The 24,014-nt window shown below is 35.4% G+C and overlaps 2 protein-coding genes across 5 annotated transcripts in view; one reads left to right on the plus strand and one right to left on the minus strand.

Moving 5' to 3' along the window:
• Positions 1–4,920: 4,920 nt before the first annotated feature.
• LOC123533887 (granzyme K-like) lies at positions 4,921–16,066 on the plus strand. Of its 3 annotated transcripts, XR_008366401.1 has the most exons (7): positions 4,921–5,072; positions 5,349–5,571; positions 9,133–9,272; positions 9,797–9,943; positions 11,730–11,941; positions 15,491–15,564; positions 15,800–16,066. XR_008366401.1 is itself a non-coding variant. In XM_053519273.1 (5 exons), exons 1-4 carry the CDS (start codon positions 5,057–5,059, stop codon positions 9,925–9,927), a joined length of 510 nt encoding a protein of 169 aa, XP_053375248.1. In that variant the 5' UTR covers positions 4,921–5,056; the 3' UTR covers positions 9,928–9,943; positions 15,800–16,066. The 3 variants fall into 3 exon arrangements, 1 of the variants encoding a protein (XP_053375248.1); XR_008366400.1 differs by lacking the exon at positions 15,491–15,564; XM_053519273.1 differs by lacking the exons at positions 11,730–11,941; positions 15,491–15,564.
• LOC123533080 (protein spinster homolog 1-like) overlaps positions 16,056–24,014 on the minus strand; it is a 36,769-nt gene continuing 28,810 nt past the window's right edge. For both annotated transcript variants that reach the window (XM_045314704.2, XM_045314705.2), the window contains one exon: positions 16,056–23,292. In XM_045314704.2, coding sequence (XP_045170639.2) covers positions 23,195–23,292 — 98 coding nt within the window. In that variant the 3' untranslated portion in view covers positions 16,056–23,194. The remainder of the gene's footprint in view (positions 23,293–24,014) is intronic.

A 24,014-nucleotide genomic window follows, 5' to 3' on the forward strand; every position in this document is an offset into this window, starting at 1 on the left:
AAAAGGGAATTTTTGATATGTTGAACATTTTCAAACTATGATTACAGTTATTTTGAAAAGACGTGTTGATCAAAATTTCTTCATACTTAACGTATTAAAGTATAATTATGCTGAAAATCTCATCATTTTATGCTACTTAATTTCAGGTAAAGCACGTGCATTAAAATTACCGTTAAAAAATTACCTATCGATAGGTCTGAACTAATCAAATGAAAATTCAGGGTCAAGGGGGTGCGCAAGTTGAAAGATATCGACCTATAATAATGTATTATGGAAAATCTCGTTGCTGATATGTGTTATGCACCGGTGATTGCTTGACAAAGATAAAATATAATTGAAGTCACTATGTATGACTAATCTCATCATACAGGATTTAAGAATGATTTTTTACCTCTCATGTTTTTCGGCGAACGCCGTCTAAATTCGTTTTCGTTACCTATGCCACGTGACTTCAGTTTGCAAATCAAACTGCTTGATAACGCATTATAGAGAATTTATCAAAATGGAAGATTTATGCAACACTCTGCCTGATTGGACGAGAGTGTCAATTTCTTTCACTCTGTTGATTGTGCTACGCTGAGTGAAATGTAGACAAAGCGTTTATCCTAAACGATGCTGTTCACAGTTTTAAAGCTAACTTTGGCTCAGTATACTTAGCAAGAATATTGATATATCTCAAAATGATAAGTAAGTTTAATAAATAAGATAAAAACCTGTTCAAATACCAACATATATCAAATTAAAGAAAGAGCTGAATACGGTCTGCGTAACACAGGAATAAGGGTGTGATAAGAGTCTTTTATGTAGAGAAGTGCTTTTTAAAAGATTTTCCTTGTTACAATTGTCGTCTGTATATGAAAAGGTTTCTTGCTTTTGTGACTTATTCAGATTGCATATTAAAATGAGTACTTGTTTGCTTTGATATATTTGTTATAAATTATTTAACTGATTTATTATATATGAATATTTTTCTTTAGTATGGTATGCAAATATTGAACTCAGTTGAAATCTGTTTAATTATATATATGCTATATAATGACTGAATCTCATTACATTGAAATGAAGGTACGCTGCATACAGTTTATCTATGTGATATGACTACGGTCAAACTTTGCTTATGAAACAGAAATATTGACATAATTACAATTGTATGTTTTGCTTAACCTTCACTTTTTTGTAGGTGTGACGTCATTGTCCAAAGATTCATGAAAAGCGAATATGCATTTGTTAAAGCGGGATCAGTTGGCCTATTTTAGAAATAAATAAAAATAATAAATAAAAAAATCCTTTAATTGATTTTTTCTCATGTATTCTAATCAAACTTGATTTGTAGCATCTTTATTAGGCCCGCAGCCAACTTTGTTCAGCTGGGACATTTGACCCCTTTTAGGGGCTGCTAGAGCTAAAACTAGAAATGCCTTTATACAGCGTCTCATGAACAGCTTGGTGGTTCTTTGTCATACTTGGTCTCGAGCATCATTATAAGGTCCTCTTCCAAATTTATTTATACAGGAACTTGGGCCCTATTAGGGACCACTATAGCTAAAAGTAGATATGCCTTTCTTCGCATCAACCACTAAAATGTAATGGATTTTTATCAAACTCGATGTGTAACAATATCGTAAGGTCTCCTGCTATTTTGTTACAAATGGGGATAGGGACCAATTTAGCTAAAAATATAAACACGTTTAATGACCTCTTCCCGTGAACCGCTTCATGAATCTTCACCAAACTACTGCTGTAATTATTCTTCTAAGGATAAACGAAACAAAATTGCAACCCTACGAAACCTTTGCGAAAAATTAAAACAGAACCATTTAAATTGTTAAAGTGCGGTGTTTATTTTTGCAGTTTGAAAAATGTTAGATGAAAGATGAATGTTAGATGAAAAATTCATAATCTTCTTTCCTTATTACAATTCGCCGACCATCATTTTTAAAGATATTTCTTGTTTATTAACAGATCCTATTATATGTTGAGTTAAATTATAAGTATTTTTTTAAGAATGAACTGGTACACGAAATTATACAAAAACTGTCTTAATTAATAGAACTAATTAACAAAATATCAGTAAATGGATAAATTACATAAAACATATCAGTATTCAGATTTATTGTATGTGTATATTTGTGTTCATATTATTTCCATAAAATATATATTTTAACCTTCCGCTATAATCATGCATGTTTGTAATGTATATATATGACGATGAACGTTTGATGTTCAAGTCTTTCTGTAAATAAACTTCTGTTCTGTTCTGTTCTGTTCTGTTCTGTAATATTATAATAGCATAAATGGTGATTTAAGTGAAAATTTGCATGGTAAAGTATTTTAAATCTCCGTAACTCGTTAAAACCCCATTAGAAACTTGCAAACTTTTGTGTGTGAATGCCAACTACCATAAGGTTTAAGGCAGGGTCAATTGTCAGCTCAAGGTCTAATGAAATTTATTAACGTAGCATTTTTCAATGACGATTGCAATTTAGACTATCATATGTATTAATATATTCGATTTAGAATTAGTACAGGACAATTTCAAATTAGATTAGGGCAAAGAATAGGATTCAGCTGAACAAATTGTTGAATTATTTGGAAAATCGCAGTATTGATCGATAAAGGCAGCACAGCTTACCTTTAAATCTTCTTTTTAAAAGCCAGTATAAATTGGAAAATGACCGTTGAATGACGATTTGATTTCATCATATTTGAATTTAAATAATTCAGTATTCCTTTCAGATTTCGTTTACATAAAAAGGGGAACTGCTGGGGAGGTTAAAGTCTGTAGTGGTGTATTCGGAATTGATTATTTTTGCATCTTTGAATTCAAAGTCAGTTTCGTTCATATAAGATTTAATGCGTAACCAAACGGTTTGTTTTGTTTTTTCCCGTAAGAATTGTACGGTGGCATAGAGGGGACATAGGAAATATTTTATTTATCACGTGCGAACGTGGTAATTATCACAATTAACACAATTAGAAAACGTGAAATATCTGCCATTTTATAGCTAACACGTGCGCACGTGTTAGCTGACCAATGAGAAAACTTGAAAGATCTGCCATTTTTCATAATGGAAGTCGGTTATAGGGAAGTGCTAATCGGTGAATCGATTAGTTTCGTTGGTCAATTATCACGTTCGCACGTGATAAATAAAATAGTTCCTATGTCCCCTCTATGCCAGCGTAGATTTGAAATATCTGGGTTGAACAGGATGAGAAATGTTTTGCGGATATCTTCACTGCATCTTTCCACGGTAACAGCATTAATTGTAATGCTAAAAGGCGTAACAGATAAAATAGAACCTTATGGAACGCACAGATCCTGCTCTAAATAATCAGTAATTTTATTTTAATCAGCACGTACTTTTAAAACTTTTGATCAGATAATAATTGGGAGAAGACCTTTTAAACATAAGTCGTCATGGTCATTCATAATCAAATATTTCAAAGTTGTATTATAAGCCTTTTTATATATCGAAAAAAATGTTCTTTTTTGACAAATGCGTCTCGATAATAAAAAATTAATCGAATAAAATTGTCATTTGTGCTGCTCTTTGCGAAAACCGCTTTGAAAATATCCAATAAAGCCTCCACACTCTCAATACTAAAGTAATCCTGAATTAACCATACGTTCTAGTACTAGTTACAGGAAAAATGAGTCTATTTTTGGTTGCGGGTTTACCCGCTACCAAAGTTAAGTGTAATTCTGACAATCATATAGCATCTTTATTTGATTCCAAATCACATCCAAAGGATGTTCATGTGCTACACAAAATAGTCCCATTCATGAAAAATGTGGATTAATTATCAATTATCAATCAGTTCTGATTCAATCTGTGTCCATTCATAGATTGTTTAAGATTATATAAGATCTATCAATGATAAGGTTTTCCAGCCCATAGTTACATCACAAGCTAGGTCAGACAGAGTTCATCTTAGACATGAGGCACATTTGTATTTGTTTTTCATTCATGTATATTTCTGTTGCTATTTAAATAGAAAATAAATCTAGCAAAACCCGCAACACCGAAATCTCAAGGCTTTGATTTTATCATGGGCTGGTATTATCTTTCCCGGATTGATATGGGAATAACTACAGTTTCTCCCCAAGATCCCTTTTCTTTTATTGTTTAATTGTTCCGAGAGCTTTTACTATTAAAATATTGCCTGCAGTTTTCAGTATAAAATCGTACCTTCAAAAGAAGGAGCTCTTATAATTCTTGTAGCAAGTGTTTTAAAACTTGATAATTATGGTTGGTGTGGACTAGCTGCAGTATCATGACATTTTCCATGAGAGTTAAGTTTTTTTTCTGTGAGAAAGAAAAAGGTTTAATATAGTCATCATCTTAATTTGAATCGGATAATTTAAAGGCTTATTTTCTTTAGTTGATTTAACATTTTGAAAACATTGAACATATTGCTTCATGAAGAGGTTTTAGAAATTTTCTCACCAAGTGTAAAGTAAGTAAAGTGTTTGTTTATTATAGTGTCACCCCTACTGAAAGGGCCAGCCAAGTTGGCTTATGAGACACCTACATACATTGAACAGCATTACTTCCCGATTCCTATTTTTTAATGCCAGGCACCAGGCAGGTAGGCAATCGGTAACCATTTTTAACTAGCTGGCGGCTCACCAACAGGTCTCTCTTCAGTAACAAGTCCCGCCTCTGACAGGGCTCGAACCTTCGACCTCCCGATTGCGCGACAGGTGCCATATCCATTAGGTCACCGCAACCACGTATGTTTGCAATATCTAACCTAATCAGGAATACACATAAGTGAACTTAGCATGTAAAGTAATCATACTATGTAGACTCATAATGAAAGTTCAGTGATTATATACATTCCTCGCCTGATATTATCCTGGAATAAATTGAAGTCGACTATTCAATTAATCAGTCGTTATTTACACAATCTGAAAATCGGCTTATATAAAGAAATTATAAAATTGTTACATAATTATGTATATAATTACTGAGCTAGCAGTCTGAGCTAGAATTCTGATAATTCCATTTCTTCGCCAGCCTGCAAAGCGCATGTACCAAGGAAACCTTGAATTATGATTCTTCTGTTTGGTAAGTGTATTAAGTATTTCTTTCTTTTTATTCCTTACATTTTTGTTAGAATTAAATATCTATAAATATGTTTTATTAAATAAGATATGATAATAAATCTTAAGAGTAGTTAACAATAAATCTTCGAATTGTTATAACCGGTTTCATTTTAAACTTTGACTTCTATTTCATTACTTAGGTTTTATTAAATATCACTTTTAGATAAATATTTCTATAGCATTTTATTGTATGGCATCATGCGTAATCTTACACAAAGATATTACCAATACATTTCAGTTTTATGTGCTCTTTTACAATGTGCTGTGCTTTATTCGGATGCTTTGTTGCGAGAGACACGCATTGTTGGAGGGAAGACAATGGAGCCAGGAGAATGGCCCTTCTTGGTCTCCTTACATTATCTAGAGCCATTCTTTTTCACACGTAAAACCCAAATGAAACATGTTTGTGGAGGAGCACTGATACATCCGAAATGGGTCCTGACTGCTGCGCATTGCGTCGGGTAAAGTTGCTGTTTTTGTCTCAGCCTAAAAGTCTGCATATTATGGCTACTTTACTTGTTAAAGTACAATTAGATATCCTTTATATTTCTGCTTAGGTTAAAACACTGGTTGCGATGGATTACTTATCTTAATAGTTCTTCTAATCAAACAACAATATACTGAAAATTGATATTTCTCAGCCTTCCTTAACGTTCCAGATAACTACAGTGTACCAGTTGACGATGGCACACCGGTTTTATTCATAATCTATATTGTATATAGTGTAGTTTGGGACTACATTCTGAAGCGTATTTCAACATATATTTATTTATTTATTTTGTTGGGTTTAACGTCTCACCGACACAATTATAGGTCATATGGCGACTTTCCAGCTTTGGTGGTGGAGAAAGACCCCAGGTGCCCCTTCGTGCATTATTTCATCACGAGCGGGCACCTAGGTAGAACCACCGACCTTCCGTAAGCCAGCTAGATGGCTTCCTCACATGAAGAATTCAACGCCCCGAGTGAGGCTCGAACCCATTTGAAGTCAGCGACCTTAATCTCTCGGACACGGAGGTCCCATTTCAACATATATACTAACCGTTAACAGTTAAGAACGCGTTAACATTTGCACTTCTATGGTGGCTGATTTCTGCCATTTCGTGTGTTCGTGTCGGCGAGGCGAAATGTCGAAGTAACGAAAACACGAAAGGTCGAAATAATGCTTATTTGTTGTGTGTTCGCCTTTCGACATTCGAGGCGAATACACGAAGTAACGAAACATTGAAGGTGAAATAACGAAATTTCAGAGGCGAACAAACGAACTTTTGTATTAATCACTTTTCGTATCGGCGGGTATTAAAACTTCGTTATTTCGCCTTCAATGTTTCGTTACATCGTATGACGTAACATTTGGGTCAAAAGTCTGAAATCGCTCGAGCGGTGCCATAATACACGGTAAGCGTGTAAATTTACCCGCTCATCGTGTAAATTTATACGTTAAGCGTGTTTTTTTTTACACGCTTAGCGTATAAATTACAGGCTAAGTGCGTAAATTTACACGCTCACCGTGTAAATTTACATGCTCAACGTGTATTTTCGTTGACCCGATTCTAAATTCAGAATTCGAGCGGATAGACCAATCAAAATTTAGTTTAGAACTGCAAAAATGACTGCATTCACCGCGGACCAGTAGTATGATCGTCTTCTGTATCCATATGAAAAAATGCAGACAGCAGTAGTTTCTTAAACGAGTGTATATTATTAAATGGGTATTAATTCATAACTCCAACAAGCGCAGCTTATTCATAGGAAGATGGTATAGTATCGGGTAGTCACGATTCGATCTCCGGCGGGGTTATGTTGCTCCGTAGACTATTTATAAACTATATTGTTGGATAATATTAGCTACTCACTTGATAATTCATGTGAAGTTGCATTACTTGCGGAGAACAGTTTGTACTGGTCAGAACCCAGGATACATGGTAGTTAATGCCGCCCTACATGATAAAACTGTGAAAACGCGTTAACCAAAAAAAAAAAATACATAACTCCAACAAATGGAGAATAATTTCATTGAGAAATGGATAATATTTATTTCCGGGTAGCCAACGACAGGCTGCGCGAAGTCCCAGTAATGTATATGATGCGTACCTGTAACTAACAAACTTATAATGAAATGGATAATAATTTATAACTACAGCGAAATGGATAATATTTATTTCTGGGTAGTCAACGACTGGCTGCGCGAAGTCCCGGTAATGTGTATGATGCGTACCTGTTACTAACAAACTTATAAATGAAATTGATAATAATTTATAACTACAACGAAATGGAGAATAATTTCATTGACGAAATGGATAATATTTATTTCTGGGTAGCCGACGACCGGCCGCGCGAAGCCCCTGTAATATTTATCATGCGTACCTGTAACTAACAAAGCTATTACTGAAATGAATAATAATTTATAACTACAACGAAATGGAGAATAATTTCATTCATTCACAAAATGGATAATATTTATTTCTGGGTAGCCGACGACCGGCCGCGCGAAGCCTAGGAAATGTATATTATGCGTACATGTCACTTCGACTGAGCTGTTTTCGACCTTTCGTTAATTCGACCAGCCGACACAAACACACGATAAATGTATCGTGTAGGGTCTGCCTTAATACACTATAATAATGGCGCAAACTTGGGCGTAATGTATATGAGCCGCTCCATGAGAAAACCAACAAAGTGCGTTGCGACCAGCATGGATCCAGACTAGCCTGCGCATCCGCGCATTGTGATCAGGACCCATGCTGTTTGCTAACGGTTTCTCTAATTGCAATAGGCTTTGAAAGCGAACAGCATGAATCCTGACCGGTCTGGATCCATGCTGGTCGCAAATACACTATGTTGGTTTTCTCATGGCGCGGCTCATATATGAATTTTATACCAGAACTGAAATACTTAAGAGTGACATGTTTTATTGCATATGAAACATTTTCTATCATAAACTGAGAAAAAAATGTATAAATTGTAAAACACATTATCTAGATAGCTCGGCGTAATATTAATGATATATGCCCCGTAAGACTGACATAAGTTTAATCTACGTAGCCTACATGTAAATTTAATATTAGTGATAAAATATCTACACAATGACATCTTTTATGGAATATAAACCATTAGCTTTCGTTTTAGGACAAATATTATTTTATAAATGGTAAAACACATCATTTAGATAGCATAATTATTCATTTTAGCAGCATATGTGTAATTGTTATGCGCATCCTTAACGGAAGGCGAATACACGAAAGGTCCACATTTGTCGTGTGTTCGTGTCGGCGAGTAACGAAAGGTAGAAAACTGCTTATTTCTCGTGTGTTCGCCTTTCGACTTTCGAGGCGAATACACGAAGACACGACAAAAGAAGGGCGACAACACGAATTTCGCCTTCAATGTTTCGTTACTTCGTGTATTCGCCTCGAATGTCGAAAGGCGAACACACGACAAGTAAGCTGTTTTCGACCTTTTGTGTTTTCGTGTCTTCGGCATTTCGACCCGCCGACACGAATAAATATGCATTAGTTCGACCTTTCGTGTTTTCGTTACTTCGACATTTCGCCTCGCCGACACGAACACACGAAATGGCAGAAATCAGCCACCATACACTTTAGTATGTAAGATAAAGAAAACAATAATTAGGTTTCTACGTTTTAATGTTTAACGTGTCTTGCTATTATTTTCTTAAATCAAAATACACGTGTCAGGGATAACCATGTGATCCGCATTATAAACATATTTCAAGACAAATTTATTATGCGAATCTCTTTAAGAATATTTCAAGTCAGAGATTGCCTTTAAAAAATCTCATTTACTCTCTGCATGATTGAATTATAGTGTACTGATTCTGTTGCGTAGATTGAGCACCTATAGATGAATTTACAATGCGGCTGGTTGCCCCGTAATTTAAACGGATCTTTTGATTTTCACGCGCATACGCACTTAACGTGTAAATGTCATTGACTTTCTGCAGTTGCGTAAACTGAGCACATATACAACCTGGAAATGTGACCCTTCTATTTCTTCTAAAGGCTTCTCGATGACCTGTCGGTGGAAAGCAAGTGGAATGTTGTGCTCGGGGAACACAATCAGTATTTGACAGACGTGGGAGAACAGATTATCAAACCAGAGAGATTCTTCGTCCATCCAGGATTCAAACCGGACGAAACAAGTGAGTTAGTTCTTCAAAGGTCTGTAAGGATCTTTATATTAAAAGCACACATAGTAAACTGTAGGTTATTTACTTCTCTGTAGTATGTATATGATTGAATTGTAGAACACCTTAGCCTGACCGTTTCATAGCAAGGCGAACTCGTAAGTATGAATGCAGCAGAAACAAGAAAATAGCGGAATGCACTGTGGTTTCAGATACAAAGTTCTTTCATCTCAAAACGTCAGTTTTAAAATGGATCTGTTCTTATCAGATTAATTTGAAAATGACAAATGCGTACGCGTGGGTTAAATATAATGCATACACGCCAGTGACATAACCATATGTGTTAGATAGTTCCCATGATAAGTGTTAATGGCAATACTAAGAAACAACTTAAACCAACTATATCGCGTTCTCATCCCATCTCTGAGTAAATACACCCGGTACAATACGGATGTTCAGAATGGTGACGGTTTTATTGCGGTGTTTTTAACCTGCCATATTGTCTTGCATCCTGTTGCAAACGTATATTCTTATTACAGATATATTACTGAACGACGTCGCGTTGATAAAGCTCAAGGAAGAAGCGGTTTTTACAAAGTTTGTCAGCTTGATCCCAATATCTAACAAAACTAGAGTGGAGGATGATACAGAATGTAAAACTGCAGGCTGAGGGCAGTTGGCCAGTGGTGAGTTTCTATATTGTATCAGTCAATGTAGGTTTGTCTGTATCTCTGTTTGGCTGTTTGCCAACCTGTCGGTCCGTTCTTTCGTCTATCAAATTTTGTTTCTTTTGTTTCATTTTTTCTCTTTTTCTTTCCCTTTCCTTTTATTCCCTTTTATTAATTTTGTTGGCTAATCGCATTTTGACAAGAAGTATTGGAAAAATGATGGTAAGCCACTCTAAGATCTTCATGGTGTTGTCCTCTGCAAATAATTGGCAACTTCAAAAGTAGACGTTGACTAAACTCGAAATTTATGAGTGATATTCCAAAGTTTTAAGCACAATCTCAACACAAATAACAGAGTTATTACGGTCAGATTCAAGAGCAAAGAAACACGTCTGCCACATACAACATAGTTATAAATGAGGTTATAGCTAATCATATTAAGGGGAAGTACTTAATAGAAATACTTCAGCGTTTTAGATACAGTTCAAGCGATAACGAGTAGCAGAATTTGCGACCAGGTTAACAAGGTTACCTAGTAGATATATTACTCATTTGATGTTTAAATTTCATATTTTTTAGTTTCAAAGTGTAGATTTAGAAAATTTATTTTCAATCGTCATGAAAAGATGTTTATTTTCGAAAAATACAGATGAAATTTTGATAAAAACTATAATTATACGAAAAAAAACGAGAACCTTTTGCTTCGCTAACCTTAAAGTTTCAACATACACAAGTCTTATGACTTTATTAAAAAATTTACATGTAGAAGCACACTATGGTGGTTTATGTCTGTCATTGCGTTTCGGCGTGTTGGCGAGCTTTAATAGCTATGGTTGCTGATTTATGCTGTTTTGTTTGGCGTGTTGGCTCATTTGAAGAGTACCAATACACCAGAACGAGAAACAAGCGCGCCAATACACCAGAACGACAAACAAGCGCGCCAACACACCAGAACGACAAACAAGCACGCCAGTATGCCAGAACCGGACTTAATCAGGGAAGAAGGTTTAACGCCTAAAATTTGGAAGTTAATAATTATCTTTGAACAAACATACACGTGTTGTTGTTGACTGAGATAGTAAATTGCATGTAAAACTTTAACCAGGGTTTTCTAAGTCCAAACGGGGGCATAATTTGGCCAAAATACATGTCAGAGTTATGGGACTTGACCCATTGAGGTTGGTAATTGACTTAGAAAATGAAAAGAAAAAGTTTTAAAGCTATATGCCTTTAAATGATAGCCATATGTACTTGCATGCAAAACTAACCAAGGTGTGACGCCGACGCCAGGGTAAGTCGAATAGCTAGACTATTTTCCGAATAGTCGAGATAAAAATGTCTGAAATATTAAAACTTAAAAGAATGTCTTCATTATTTTAACATTCCAGTTTAATATTCATGTGTATGCAAATAAGTTTATCAACTTTTCTGTGAATTAAAGGCCATTTTCAATATCAGTTTTATCTCTTTTCACTAATACTGACTAAGATCTATTGGGATACTGTAAAGTTGTTGTCAATTTCCAAAATAAACGGTTGCCAAGAAAACAGTAGAATTATATATCTTTCAATTTAAGATTATTTTCACCAACTTTGCCCTACACACACACACACACAAAAAAAAAAAAAAAAAAAAAAAAAAAAAAAAAACGGGTACCAGTGCCTTACTGGGATTTGGCCTATTGCTAAAAAAATGGCTTAACGTTCTCCTGCTACTAAAATGACTTGATAATGCCTGTGCCACCAAACGATATTTTGAAAAGAAATAAATCAAATGAAAATACGGCTCCGTGTTTTTATTTCAGAACCTTACGGCTGGGGTATGTTTATTCCCCTAAAGACCACCATGTTGTATGTGATCAACAATCACACGTGCGATCAAGTCTACAAGGAACTTGAGACCAGTAAAGATGGGATGCATGTGGCCATAGACGAGTCTGTCGTGTGTGCAGGGTTGCCAGAAGACAAGCAGTCGCAGTATCAAAAAGACCACGATGGGAATCCCGACGCATGCAATGTAAGATTTGTGAAGATCATTCATTTTATCATGTAGAAAATTCGGCATGTGGTGCTTGCTCGTATCAATCTCACCTTCGATATGGAATTTTAAATATCTATTTGATTTGTCAAAACAAATCATATTTGCCGTAGAAATCATGTATTTTTCAGGTGCTCTCGTTCAAATGGGTCAGCAGTGTTGTAAAATAGACTGGCCCGGTTTATTGGTTGGTCAGGGCTACGGATATGCGATATGTATTGTATTGTGTCATTATTTTTGAGCACTGATCCATTTCAGTTTGGAACCGTCTATGTTTACAAACACGTGTGTTTATTTTACGGGTAGTACTAATAAGCTTTGATAATGTGGCAGTTGAGTCCAATAAGTCCAGGGGTTTTCAAAGATAATCCGTCACAGATTTATTGTAAAGTAATTATTGGATTTACCTGTATTGGAAAATAAACAGTGTCTATTGTATTAAGGTCAACTGCCACATTATCAAAGTTACTTAGTACAGTGGGTTCACTGTTATTGAAATTCGAATTAACTTTGGAGGTTTGATATTCGTGATATTGTGAAACATATAGAAGTACGTGTAATTATATAATAGGGGCTATTTATTTGTTTCATATTTTTCATCGAGTGAACATCAGTTAAGGGGACGCATACTTTGAAATTAGAAAAAAGTGGGTGGGGTATTATAAAATTTACCTGCAAAAAAGTACAAGGTTTTGGTAAATGAAATGAATACTGTTTCATCTGTTATAAGTACACAAAGGATTGCTCACTAAAATAAAATGAGAAAAACTGAAACAAGAAAGTTATTGTTGAATTACATAAGACTTCTTGTGTACATTCAAAGTCAACAATTAAGACTTTTTGGTGCGAAAATAATAGTGCTTCACTTTGTCCAAACATTTATCAATGTCCTACAGATTCTAATTTAAAGAAAGAATGTGAAATAAGTTCACTGTATTGCTTTTCATTTCGCCTATGTGAGCTAAAACACATTATTTAGTTTGTTTACAAAGTAGTGCATAAGAAAAGATACGGTGGTCAAGGAATGCCACATTCCAAAATTAAAAGAGTATATTCCCCTTAATACATTAAACATTTATCGTTACAGAAGTCTAATGGCTTACAATAAAGGCCTAAAAATGTTGACATTATTAATTTTTAACTTGGTATTCATGAACTACAATGCACTTAAATATCAAAACACATTCAACAAACTTTTGAAAATGTATTGTCTTAAAAATCCCTAAAATAAGGTATGAAATTTGGTTGAGAGGTCCAATCAATGTGTATATGTGCAAAAGTAACATTCTTATCTTGTTCACAAAACTTACTAATACTTAGCAGTAATGTTAGTGATCAAAACTGGAAGAATATACAGTTATCCTCACTTTAATGTCATTTATAATTTGTCCTTGAATTCTCCACCATACTTTTCATAACTCTGTTTGCACGAGTTGCACGAGAATGCTGTCATTCACGTGAAAAAACGGGTCAAATAAGTTGTAAATGCAATATCATCTAAACGTAATTAATGGATTATGCAGTTCAAGATAAACTTTATCTCATAACGTAACGAACATGTATAATGTTGTAACAACAACTTTACTTACACTGATTTAAGTAGCAGTCGGTTTATAAGTGACTTTATTGATTCATTTTGTGTTTTGTTATTGTTGTCAAAAAGTATAACGGAAGTGCCTCACAACTGAAGCGGAAACCAGTTTGATGCGCAAAGTAGTCCACTGTAAGTAATATTTTTTGACAAATATCCACAGAAATTAATAATTTTCTAATATTAAAGACGAATATCTGAATAGGATTCATCATTTGATAAGAAATTATAATCATCGACATGTTTTTTTTTTTTTAAATCGTACACGTGCTTACACCTAAGTTGTCTCCCGTTGTTTATTAGAGTTACCTTTCGTCCGTCGCAGTAATACATTTGCAGTGAATCGCCGAGAAGTCGTGGGAAAATTAAAAACCATGTAAACAAACTAAAATTAACCACCTTTTCAAGATGAATTTCAAGTGATCGACATTATGCATTTAACCCGCCTGACCTGTGTAGCATCTTAGATATCTATTCTAAGGTATACATTGTGTAGAATGTCATGTTATGCCCTTGCAATGCTAATCCCACTCTGATTTTTTTGTTTACATTTTTTATCAATGAGAAATATGGCGTCCATCCCGAGATGAACCGACGTGGCGTTAAATTTTTACATGTTTAAGCAAACCTGGTGTGTTAGAAAGAAAATCTCATCCCTTCAACATTATTTGGAACACTGTTATTGTAAAAAACCTGTTTTTTCCTTATACAAAAGCTTAATATTTTGTGTTGAATGTACTTTCACAAAGACCTCTGTTTTCCTATTACATTCATAGTACCACATCCTTATCCACAAAATACTGAATATTACAGGTGTCCATCAGTATTATATCAGTTTAGGAATATGTTTTTTATTTTCCCACCATCGATTTCTTGAATATGCACCCCTTCCGCATTGCTGTATGAACTGTGAATGTAGCAATATGCTTTCCCTTAAAATATTCTCACGAGTGACGCAGCCACGAGTGAAACTTGTGCTGCTGTTCGCGAGTGGAATATATTTCGATTTTAAATGTAAAACAAGAGCATTTCCTTCTTATTTCATGTATTTTAAATGTTTTTACCATACTATATCAGATAAAACTGCGCAACGCCAGATGTATATACGTCTGTATCTTCAAAGATGTATAGTTTGGAAGGAAAAAAAATCTGATTATACTGTATGTATCACAAATTCATCAAGAATCTTATTTACGATATATTTATTCGTTTAAGATCATTTTCCTAGAAAATACATTGGAAAGTCTTGATTACGAACTATCTAATTAGTTAAAGAAAATAACGAAAACGACCCGGTTGTTGCATTTTAAATAACGCCCTGGTTCAGCTTAGATACGGCATACGTCTGTGTAAAAATGAAAGAGGACAGAACGGGTTGCTATTTTATACATGTTTTTCAATGTGCTGAATACAAGCATAGCTTACATGCAGTGACATAAAACGTATGTGAAAATTACCCGCTGAAATGATACAGAAAGATTACGTGATGATTATAGTCTATTGACATCCTATTATTTACTACTTAATGGCAATATTCTATGACTAAATGTAGATAATCAGCTTTAAATTTTTGTTCGTGTTGTTGTCTCTTTTTTGTTTAACTCCGATTTTCAACAGTATTTCAGTCATGTAGTGTGTGTAGGGGGTGGGATGGTGGTGGGTTGTGTTACCTATTATGTTAACAATCAGTTCCGTGCCGATTATCATTATATCTTGTAAATAACAAAATAAATAGGTGTATATTATTAGATTATTTACCCTGTGCATTAGATACGGTTCGTCTTGGATCTTGCTTTCACCAGAAGCCGAACTGTGATCGGGACTGTACTTGCAAGCCTTTTGCAGGGCCGTTGGAACAATGGGTGTGTGTGGGGGGTGGGGGGCAATAATTTGACCGATTATGGTAATTATCTTAGCAATTAATTATTTTTTAACAGCGAGTCCATTTTAGCTGTGACCTGTCACCAAACATGAAAAGCGTTTCTTTGTCGGACCCAAGCCCGACAAAAAGGTGAGGAGTTTTATACTATACTCATTATACTGTATTCATTTGAAGATGTCCAAACATGGGGTATATTGTATATAAAATTGCAGTGGTAAAAGTATTCTTAAATGCAAAATACCCCAGAATGCAGGAAATGAAACGCTGAATATCAAAAATAGCTGGTCCCCTACTTTTCTATTTCAGTCGGCTGATTTTTATAATGTGTGCCCCCATTTCTAACGTATACGCTCCATCATTTCAGGGTGATTCTGGCTCCTCACTTCTGGTCCGACACGTCTCGGCGGCAAAGACGAGGTTGTCGGCATTGTTTCTACCGGGGAAGGGTGTGGAACTGGGAAATACCCTGGAGTTTATACAAAAGTTGCACACTTCACACAATGGATCGCCGAAATAATGGAAAACAACTGAATAAACATTCCGAATTTACTACACCACAAGTCATCGGTTTTTCATTCTTCTAATTTTGATAATTGTGAAAAAAAACCCAACTAATGTCATACATAAATATTGTTTTATTCAATCAGTTATGATCTATTAACAGATGACTGTACAATTTTCTTGAAATATTAAAAATATGGTGTTTTAACAAAGACCTAATATTTCCATACACTTCATAATAGTTTTTTTCTTCACTTTATCATCAACAGACAGCAACTTTCAATTTAGGATAATATATTCCAAAGATGGCCCATTTCTGTAATCAAAACTTTACCTTCATGGTAAAAATTTACTTACATAAATTACACACTCATGATCACTTCTATAAATTACACACTCATAATCTCTTAATCAGTTTTTATCAAAGTCTGGCCCCCTGTTCACAAAACATTTTTCGATCTCAGCTGAGTTTGATATTTTATTATCAATTTTACTAAAACTTCAAGGTTAAATTCCATCTGAGACAGACCATCAATACTGAATTGCCACTTGAAAATAATTTTGAGCCTAAAATTAAGTTTTAAGCATACTATTTTGATATAAATTACACATAAAGTTTCATTATCAAACTCAGCTGAGACTGAAAACGTTTTGTGAACACGGGGCCAGAAGTCTCATATTAATAATAAAACACTTGTAAATTGTTTTTTTTTTGTTTTCATGCAAAACTTAAAACAGAGAAAAAAATAATTACAGTAACACCTGTCATAAGCAGCCAGTCAAGGGAGTGGGAACAAGAGTGCAAGAATGTCACAATATACGCCCGTCACAGCGTTTTCTTTACTCTAGCACCTGTATTTGCAAATGGAATTTTAATTTTGTGGTAATTTTTGTAATAACTAAGTGTTTTGTTTTTCTTAGTCCACAAAAAAACTCCTTACCAGGTAGAGATACCTTAAAATACACCTAAAATTGGAAAGTAACATCTATGTTGTACCACAGAAAAGTGGTCTTGGTTTTTCCCTACGCTCAATTATAAAAAAGTTACAATATAAGTTATTTATAGTAACAACTAAGGGAAGTTAATCTTAAAAAAAACAAACAAAAAACATGTAAGTCCTCACAAAAATCTTTACCAGGTAGAGACTGGTCAAAATACACCTCAAAATTGGATGTAGCATGCATGTTGTACTACAGAAAAGTGGTCTCGATTTTTCCCTACGACTAGTAATGAAAAACTTACAATATAAGCTATTTATAGTAACAACAAAGGGAAGTAATTCTAAAGAAGGGAACTGCACATGACACTTCGTCTCATGATGATGTATAATTGTGTCAAGTTACATCAAAATCCCTCCATGCATGAAGAAGAAATGCTTCGGACAAAGTCATTCTTGTATCTGACCTTTTGGCCTCTAAGTGTGACCTTGACCTTAGACCTAGGGACCTGGTTCTTGCGCATGACACTACGTCTCGTGGTGGTGAACATTTGTGCCAAGTTATATCAAAATCCCTCTATGCATGAAGAAGAAATGCTCCGGACAAGGTTTTCATTCTTGTATCCTTTGACCTCTAAGTGTGACCTTGACCTTAGACCTAGAGACCTGGTTCTTGCGCATGACACTCTGCCTCATGGTGGTGAACATTTGTGCCAAGTTATATCAAAATCCCTCTATGCATGAAGAAGAAATGCTCCGGACAAAGTTTTCATTCTTGTATCCTTTGACCTCTAAGTGTGACCTTGACCTTAGACCTAGGGACCTGGTTCTTGCGCATGACACTCCTTCTCATGATGATGAACAATTGTGCCAACTTTCATCAAAATCCCTCTATGCATGAAGAAGATATGCTCCGGACAAAGTCATTCTTGAATTTGACCTTTGACCTCTAAGTGTGACCTTGACCTTAGACCTAGGGACCTGGTTCTTGCGCATGACACTCCGTCTCATGATGGTGAACAACTGTGCCAAGTTTCATCAAAATCCCTTCATGCATGTAGAAGATATGCTCCGGACAAGGTCTGTGGACGCCGCCCGCCAGGGGCGTTCCCATAATACGTCCCGTTTTTCAAACGGGCGTATAAAAAGTGGATGCTTAATGCATGTAATTACATAGAATAAATGACCATTTTGGGAAATGAGACACTGAGTGCTTAAGACATGGTTGGCTGCTTAACCTTTAGCATGCTAGATAAATTGTCGTCTGCTGGAAATGTCATCTGCTAAAATTGTAAAGTTCTTTCAATTTGCTCCAAAATTGGAAGAAATATTGTCAGAGTAGCAAACAGCATGGAACCTGATCAGACGCCGATTTAATCGGCGTCTGATCTGGTTCCAAGCTGTTTGCAAAGGCTGTTAAATTCGCCTGCAGCAGGCCAAGGGTTAATAGAGGTGACCTCTAAAGCAGGTTTTACTGTACTACCATATATTCCCTTATTAATACCGAAGACAACATTACATTTTGCACATAAGGGAGGTGTGGTGCGGGTATTATGGCCCTAAAAATGAGGGGGTTTTTTTTTCATTTTTTTTTTATAGTAAATATAAACTATAAAAATTCAATAATGAAGGGTTCTTAACAATTATAGCTGTCATACTGCTGGAGACCTAAATTAACATTAATGTACTGTTATACATATATATGCATAAAAAGTAGTAGGGGAGTTCATTAATCAGGGACAGGCTGTATATGAATATATGGTAGATTTACTTATCACATAATATTTCAAGATAGCATATGTCTAGATTTAGTGATATTAACATTTAGCATTTAAATTAAGCTGTGTAACAACAGACTATAGTCCTTCTGTTACCAACTTGTCTCCTCAAGTAACATAAAAACTTTCTTTAATAAGGCTGAAGCCCGCCCGCTTAGCTCAGTAGGTAAGAGCGTTGGTCTACGGATCGCGGGGTCGAGAGTTCGATCCTCGGGCGGGGCGTATGTTCTCCGTGACTATTTGATAAACGACATTGTGTCTGAAATCATTAGTCCTCCACCTCTGATTCATGTGGGGAAGTTGGCAGTTACTTGCGGAGAACAGGTTTGTACTGGTACAGAATCCAGGAACACTGGTTAGGTTAACTGCCCGCCGTTATATAACTGAAATACTGTTGAAAAACGGCGTTAAACCCAAAACAAACAAAACAAAAATTAATAAGGCTGAGGAAGCTGAACAAGGGAACAATTTTTTTATCAAACCTCAGCGTACAGCATTTTCCTGCCATATGTCTTATTCACCTTAATTCAAATGAGCCGACAGCACCGGCTCTATATAAATTCACCATATACTGCATATTTTGCGCTGTTTTCTTTTCCAGCAGCCTCTACAGAGTTTGACCTTATGATGTAACAATACTACAAATTGTGACTTTGTTGCATAACAACACACAGTTTTCAGTCTTTAATTGTTTAATAGGAAAATAAATTGAATGGTGCTAGAACTGGAATGATAGGCCAAAATGCATTAGGTTAGCTAGGATGCATTTACTGAAAGGCATAAAATCAAAGAAATTCTGTGCAAGATTTTGATAAGATTGGATAATTTGTAGCAAAATGAAAATATGCCTTTTATTGTTCACAGTCCAATTTCATGTTCATGTATTATATTCTGCAACACGATTCTTCTTTTAATGTTTGCAAGAACATTAAAAATGTTGTGCCCATTTCAAACACACATTAACAAAACACAATTTAAAATCAACAACTTCTGTAATTCCTTGAAAATGCTAAGGACTTTGTTCATTAAGACTGGATGTTTTTTCTTGCATTTTCGTACAGGAGTCCAGCTTTTCATTAAAGAATCAAATCAAAGTTTAGAAATAATAGCAAATTCTGTACAATTAAATTTACAAATAAACAATATCACATACTGAGGTACATGATTATATCAAATTCGCAAATTAAAAGCTCTATAAAACAATAGCACTTCTTGCCCCCTTCAGTTAGATCTAATGGACCAAAATTAAAAGAACATACAAACATTATGAGCAATGTCATTCCGGTGTGTTTTGCAGACAGGCCAGAAGCCATAGTCTGTACTCCTCAATTCGCTGCACTGTAAATTAAAACCAGTGGATTTTCAAACTTAACGGGAATTCACAAAAAGCCGTCAATGAAGATATTGATTTTGTAGTTCTTCATTGACTGCTTTCCTAAGCATATGTTTGACAAACTGCCATGACAGTTATAATAAAAAGCAACTGGAAATGATATTTTTCATGACATAACTTCCATAACACACATATACAGAGACAAAACAGTGATTTGGCATTCAGTGGAAATGACAGCACAAAAATAAAATTTCCAATCTGTACAAACGAAAAAGATGTTTTCAGTAAAAACAAATGTCAACCCCTGCATTATATATGAATAAGACATGGTTTCTAACCCTTAGCCTTCTGGCAACAAATGATCCTGCCTTTGTGACCATGGCAGATTAAGATCAACCTGTGCAGACCAAGATCAGCTGTGCAGTCACGAATACATGTATTATCATGTACCTCTGTATTTAGTGCAGGCTCATCATGGTCTCTGTTCGCTATCCAGTCTGCATTTTTTTCAAGAACACCCCTTCTAACTAGAGCTATCACTAAAGGTGATGAATGTACCCCCCGCATGCACTGACACAGTACATTGCAATTTGACGCACACAAGATTGCATAATTATGTGGACTGTATGTATATAGACTGTATGTATACAGTATAGTAACAAAAAACAAAGTCCCATAACTATGCAGAATATTTATCTAAAAGAATGTAACATGCACCATGCACAACTAGGGTTGGTACTGATCACTTGTGTGAAGTTTCATTAAATTGTGTGTAAGGGTTTGGTAGATTAGGCACGCACAAGATTGCATATGCAGACTGTATGTACATAGTATGTTAAAAAGAAACAAAATCCCATAACTCTGCAATTTTTGTCGCTGAAAGAACCTAACATGCCCCATGCACAACTACTGTTGTTACTGATCACTTGTGTGAAGTTTCATTAAATTGTGTCAAGGGGATGAGGAGAGATGGTGCGCACAAGATTGTGTCTATGTATATAGTATAGTAACAAAAAAACAAAGTCCCATAACTCTGCAATTTTTTTTCTGAAAGAACCTAACATGCCCCATGCATAACTACTGTTGTTACTGATCACTTGTGTGAAGTTTCATTAAATTGTGTCAAGGGGATGAGGAGAGATGATGCGCACAAGATTGTGTCTATGTATATAGTATAGTAACAAAAAAACAAAGTCCCATAACTCTGCAATTTTTTTTCTGAAAGAACCTAACATGCCCCATGCATAACTACTGTTGTTACTGATCACTTGTGTGAAGTTTCATTAAATTGTGTCAAGGGGATGAGGAGAGATGGTGCGCACAAGATTGTGTCTGTGTATATAGTATAGTAACAAAAAAACAAAGTCCCATAACTCTGCAATTTTTTTTTCTAAAAGAACCTAACATGCCCCATGCACAACTACTGTTGGTACTGATCACTTGTGTGAAGTTTCATTAAATTGTGTCAAGGGGATAAGGAGAGATGGTGCGTACAAGATTGCGTCTACGGACAGACGGACAGACAGACAACCTGAAACCAGTATACCCCCCCTTACAACTTTGTTGCGGGGGGTACAATAATAAATGGTATTGTCCACAAACTTAATGATGGTCCAGTCCATTTTAGAAATTTAGCAGGCTAGAGTTAAGTAAAATAGAACATATCTTGCTTGAGCACTCAATTCTCTAGCGCCATGATTGACCTTAGCGATCAATGTAAGTCATCTACCATTCCTTACATTTTCTATGTTCGGACAGCTCAAAAGCCTGGACCTGCTCACACTCCTATAGCAACCATGAGCGATTAATGTTTTACTGTACCAGAATGTGGAAATAAACGTCAAAAATTACAGAAAGACACATTGAAAAACCTGCATGGGCAGTTTTAAATATGTGAATTATTCTAAAATGGACTGTTCCATCATTCAATATGGGCAGTACCATTTATTATTAAAAGACTGGAGCGAATAGTGCAGATCATGATCAGCCTGCATGTCCCTGCTGATCTTTGGTCTGCACTGGTCACAAAGGCAGACTCACATGCTGCCAGCAGGCTAGGGGTTAAAATCAATACAGTAGTGTAGAAGATGCACTTATATATGAGCCGTGCCAGGAGAAAACCAACACAGTGGGTTTGCGACCAGCATGGATCCAGATCCATGCTGTTCGCTTTCAAAGCCTTTTGCAATTAGAGAACCCGTTAGCGACAGCATGGATCCTGACCAGACTGCGCAGATGCGCAGGCTGGTCTGGATCCATGCTGGTCGCAAAGCCAATATGTTGGTTTTCTCATGGCACGGCTCATATGCTTTTATGCTCAGACAGACAACCTGACAAGACAAAATAACACATCTCCCCCTACAGGAGACCTAGTCAATATTTATGTACAATGTGCCTCTGAATTCGATAATAATAATTTGAGCAAATGCTTATTGTGAAAAGCTTTTCCATATACATGTATCCATTACCTTGAAGCATACATACTTATCAATTAATCCCACCAGACTGTTACTCAAGGCATTATAGTACACTATAGTGAAACCTGTTTCATATCTTCCCTCAAACAGTCATAGGTCTATGGATACGGTAATAAAACTGAGGTTGAAGCCAGTCTAAGAATGCACTCTTTTCATTGGTCAGTTTCAAATCTGAGTTCAAAATCAACCAATCAGAGGCTTGTGCTTTCAGACTGGTCTCAAACTTTATTCTATAACCTCAAATCCCGTATCTGAAATGTGTATCATCTTCAACAGGCAAAAAAAATGGTAGATTTATTGCAACTGTACATGGATGGTTGTCAAATAAATAGAATTGTGTCTAACATGCCTTTGCTTGTTTGTTATCACCTCATGTTTGTGCAAATTGTCCTAATGTAGAAATACAGTTAACAAACTGTAACTTTCAGATATAATCCTGCCTTTCACGAAATCTTAACGCAAGACAGACTTAAAAATGCAAACATTTAAATCTGCAATAATATCTTATCACAGCAGACAGAATACCTAGTACAATGTAAATGGAAAAGAGAAGTTTTAGAACGTAATTTTTAAATTTCTACCAGGTATGATCAGAACTAGAAATGAATTTCTAGGCAGAAACAAAGGTGATGCTATAAAATTGTATTTCAGAATCTAAGTCTGAACTCCTTAAATCCTACAGGATATGCTGTCTGAACTTCCAAAAATCTAGCACTGACTGAATCCTATAAATCATGATTTTATAGGAGTTCTTTCTGCAGGTATGTTTACTTCTTTGTTCACAAACTCATCATATCCTTGGTTCTCTTCCCCTGTTGCCATGGCTACCTCTGAAAATATAAACACACTAATGGTTCACAAGAGAGCAGCATACAAGTATGATCATGTTAACCACCTTTAATATTAAGTATAAACAATCGTTTAAAGATAAGAAGTCACATGATATAAATGCTTCTACAAGTTCAAAGTTTGTCAGGCAATATACAGCTTTCAACAAAATTATAATATTGTTTCATACAATGTATCTATCTGCATCAATGAAAGTTTCCTGAACTCCATGAAAGGTTAAAAGATTAATATTTTATAAATGTGTACTATAGGCTACAGGCATGCTTTTAACGACAAACTTACTAATACAACATGCATAATATTAGTATAAATTCAACTAAACAATATAAAATAAATATATAACAACATAAAATGAAATGAAATTCAGATAGCTTCCAGTGTACACATCTGAACATTAGTACATCAAACCTTACGAACAAGAAGTTTTGCCAGAATCAGAGTCAATATATTGTTCTGAAAGTGGCAGGCTTTTCCATTTAGTCCTGTACTTTTGTAAACTAAAGGTTAAAGAAATGGTCAAAACACTTTGAGATACCAAGTTCAGACTGTATACCAGGTAAGTAGTAAATACTAATGTTTCACAAAGTTGAATCAAGCACTGTTCACACATGTTATTCCTTTTTCAAAGCTACACTTTCTCAGATACACTTCATAAACCCCAAGTTTCACATAAAATACTAGAGATGCTTTTGAGAAAAGCGCT

The sequence above is a fragment of the Mercenaria mercenaria genome, chromosome 12 (genome assembly GCF_021730395.1).
Source record: "Mercenaria mercenaria strain notata chromosome 12, MADL_Memer_1, whole genome shotgun sequence".
NCBI classification, from domain to species: Eukaryota; Metazoa; Mollusca; class Bivalvia; order Venerida; family Veneridae; genus Mercenaria; species Mercenaria mercenaria.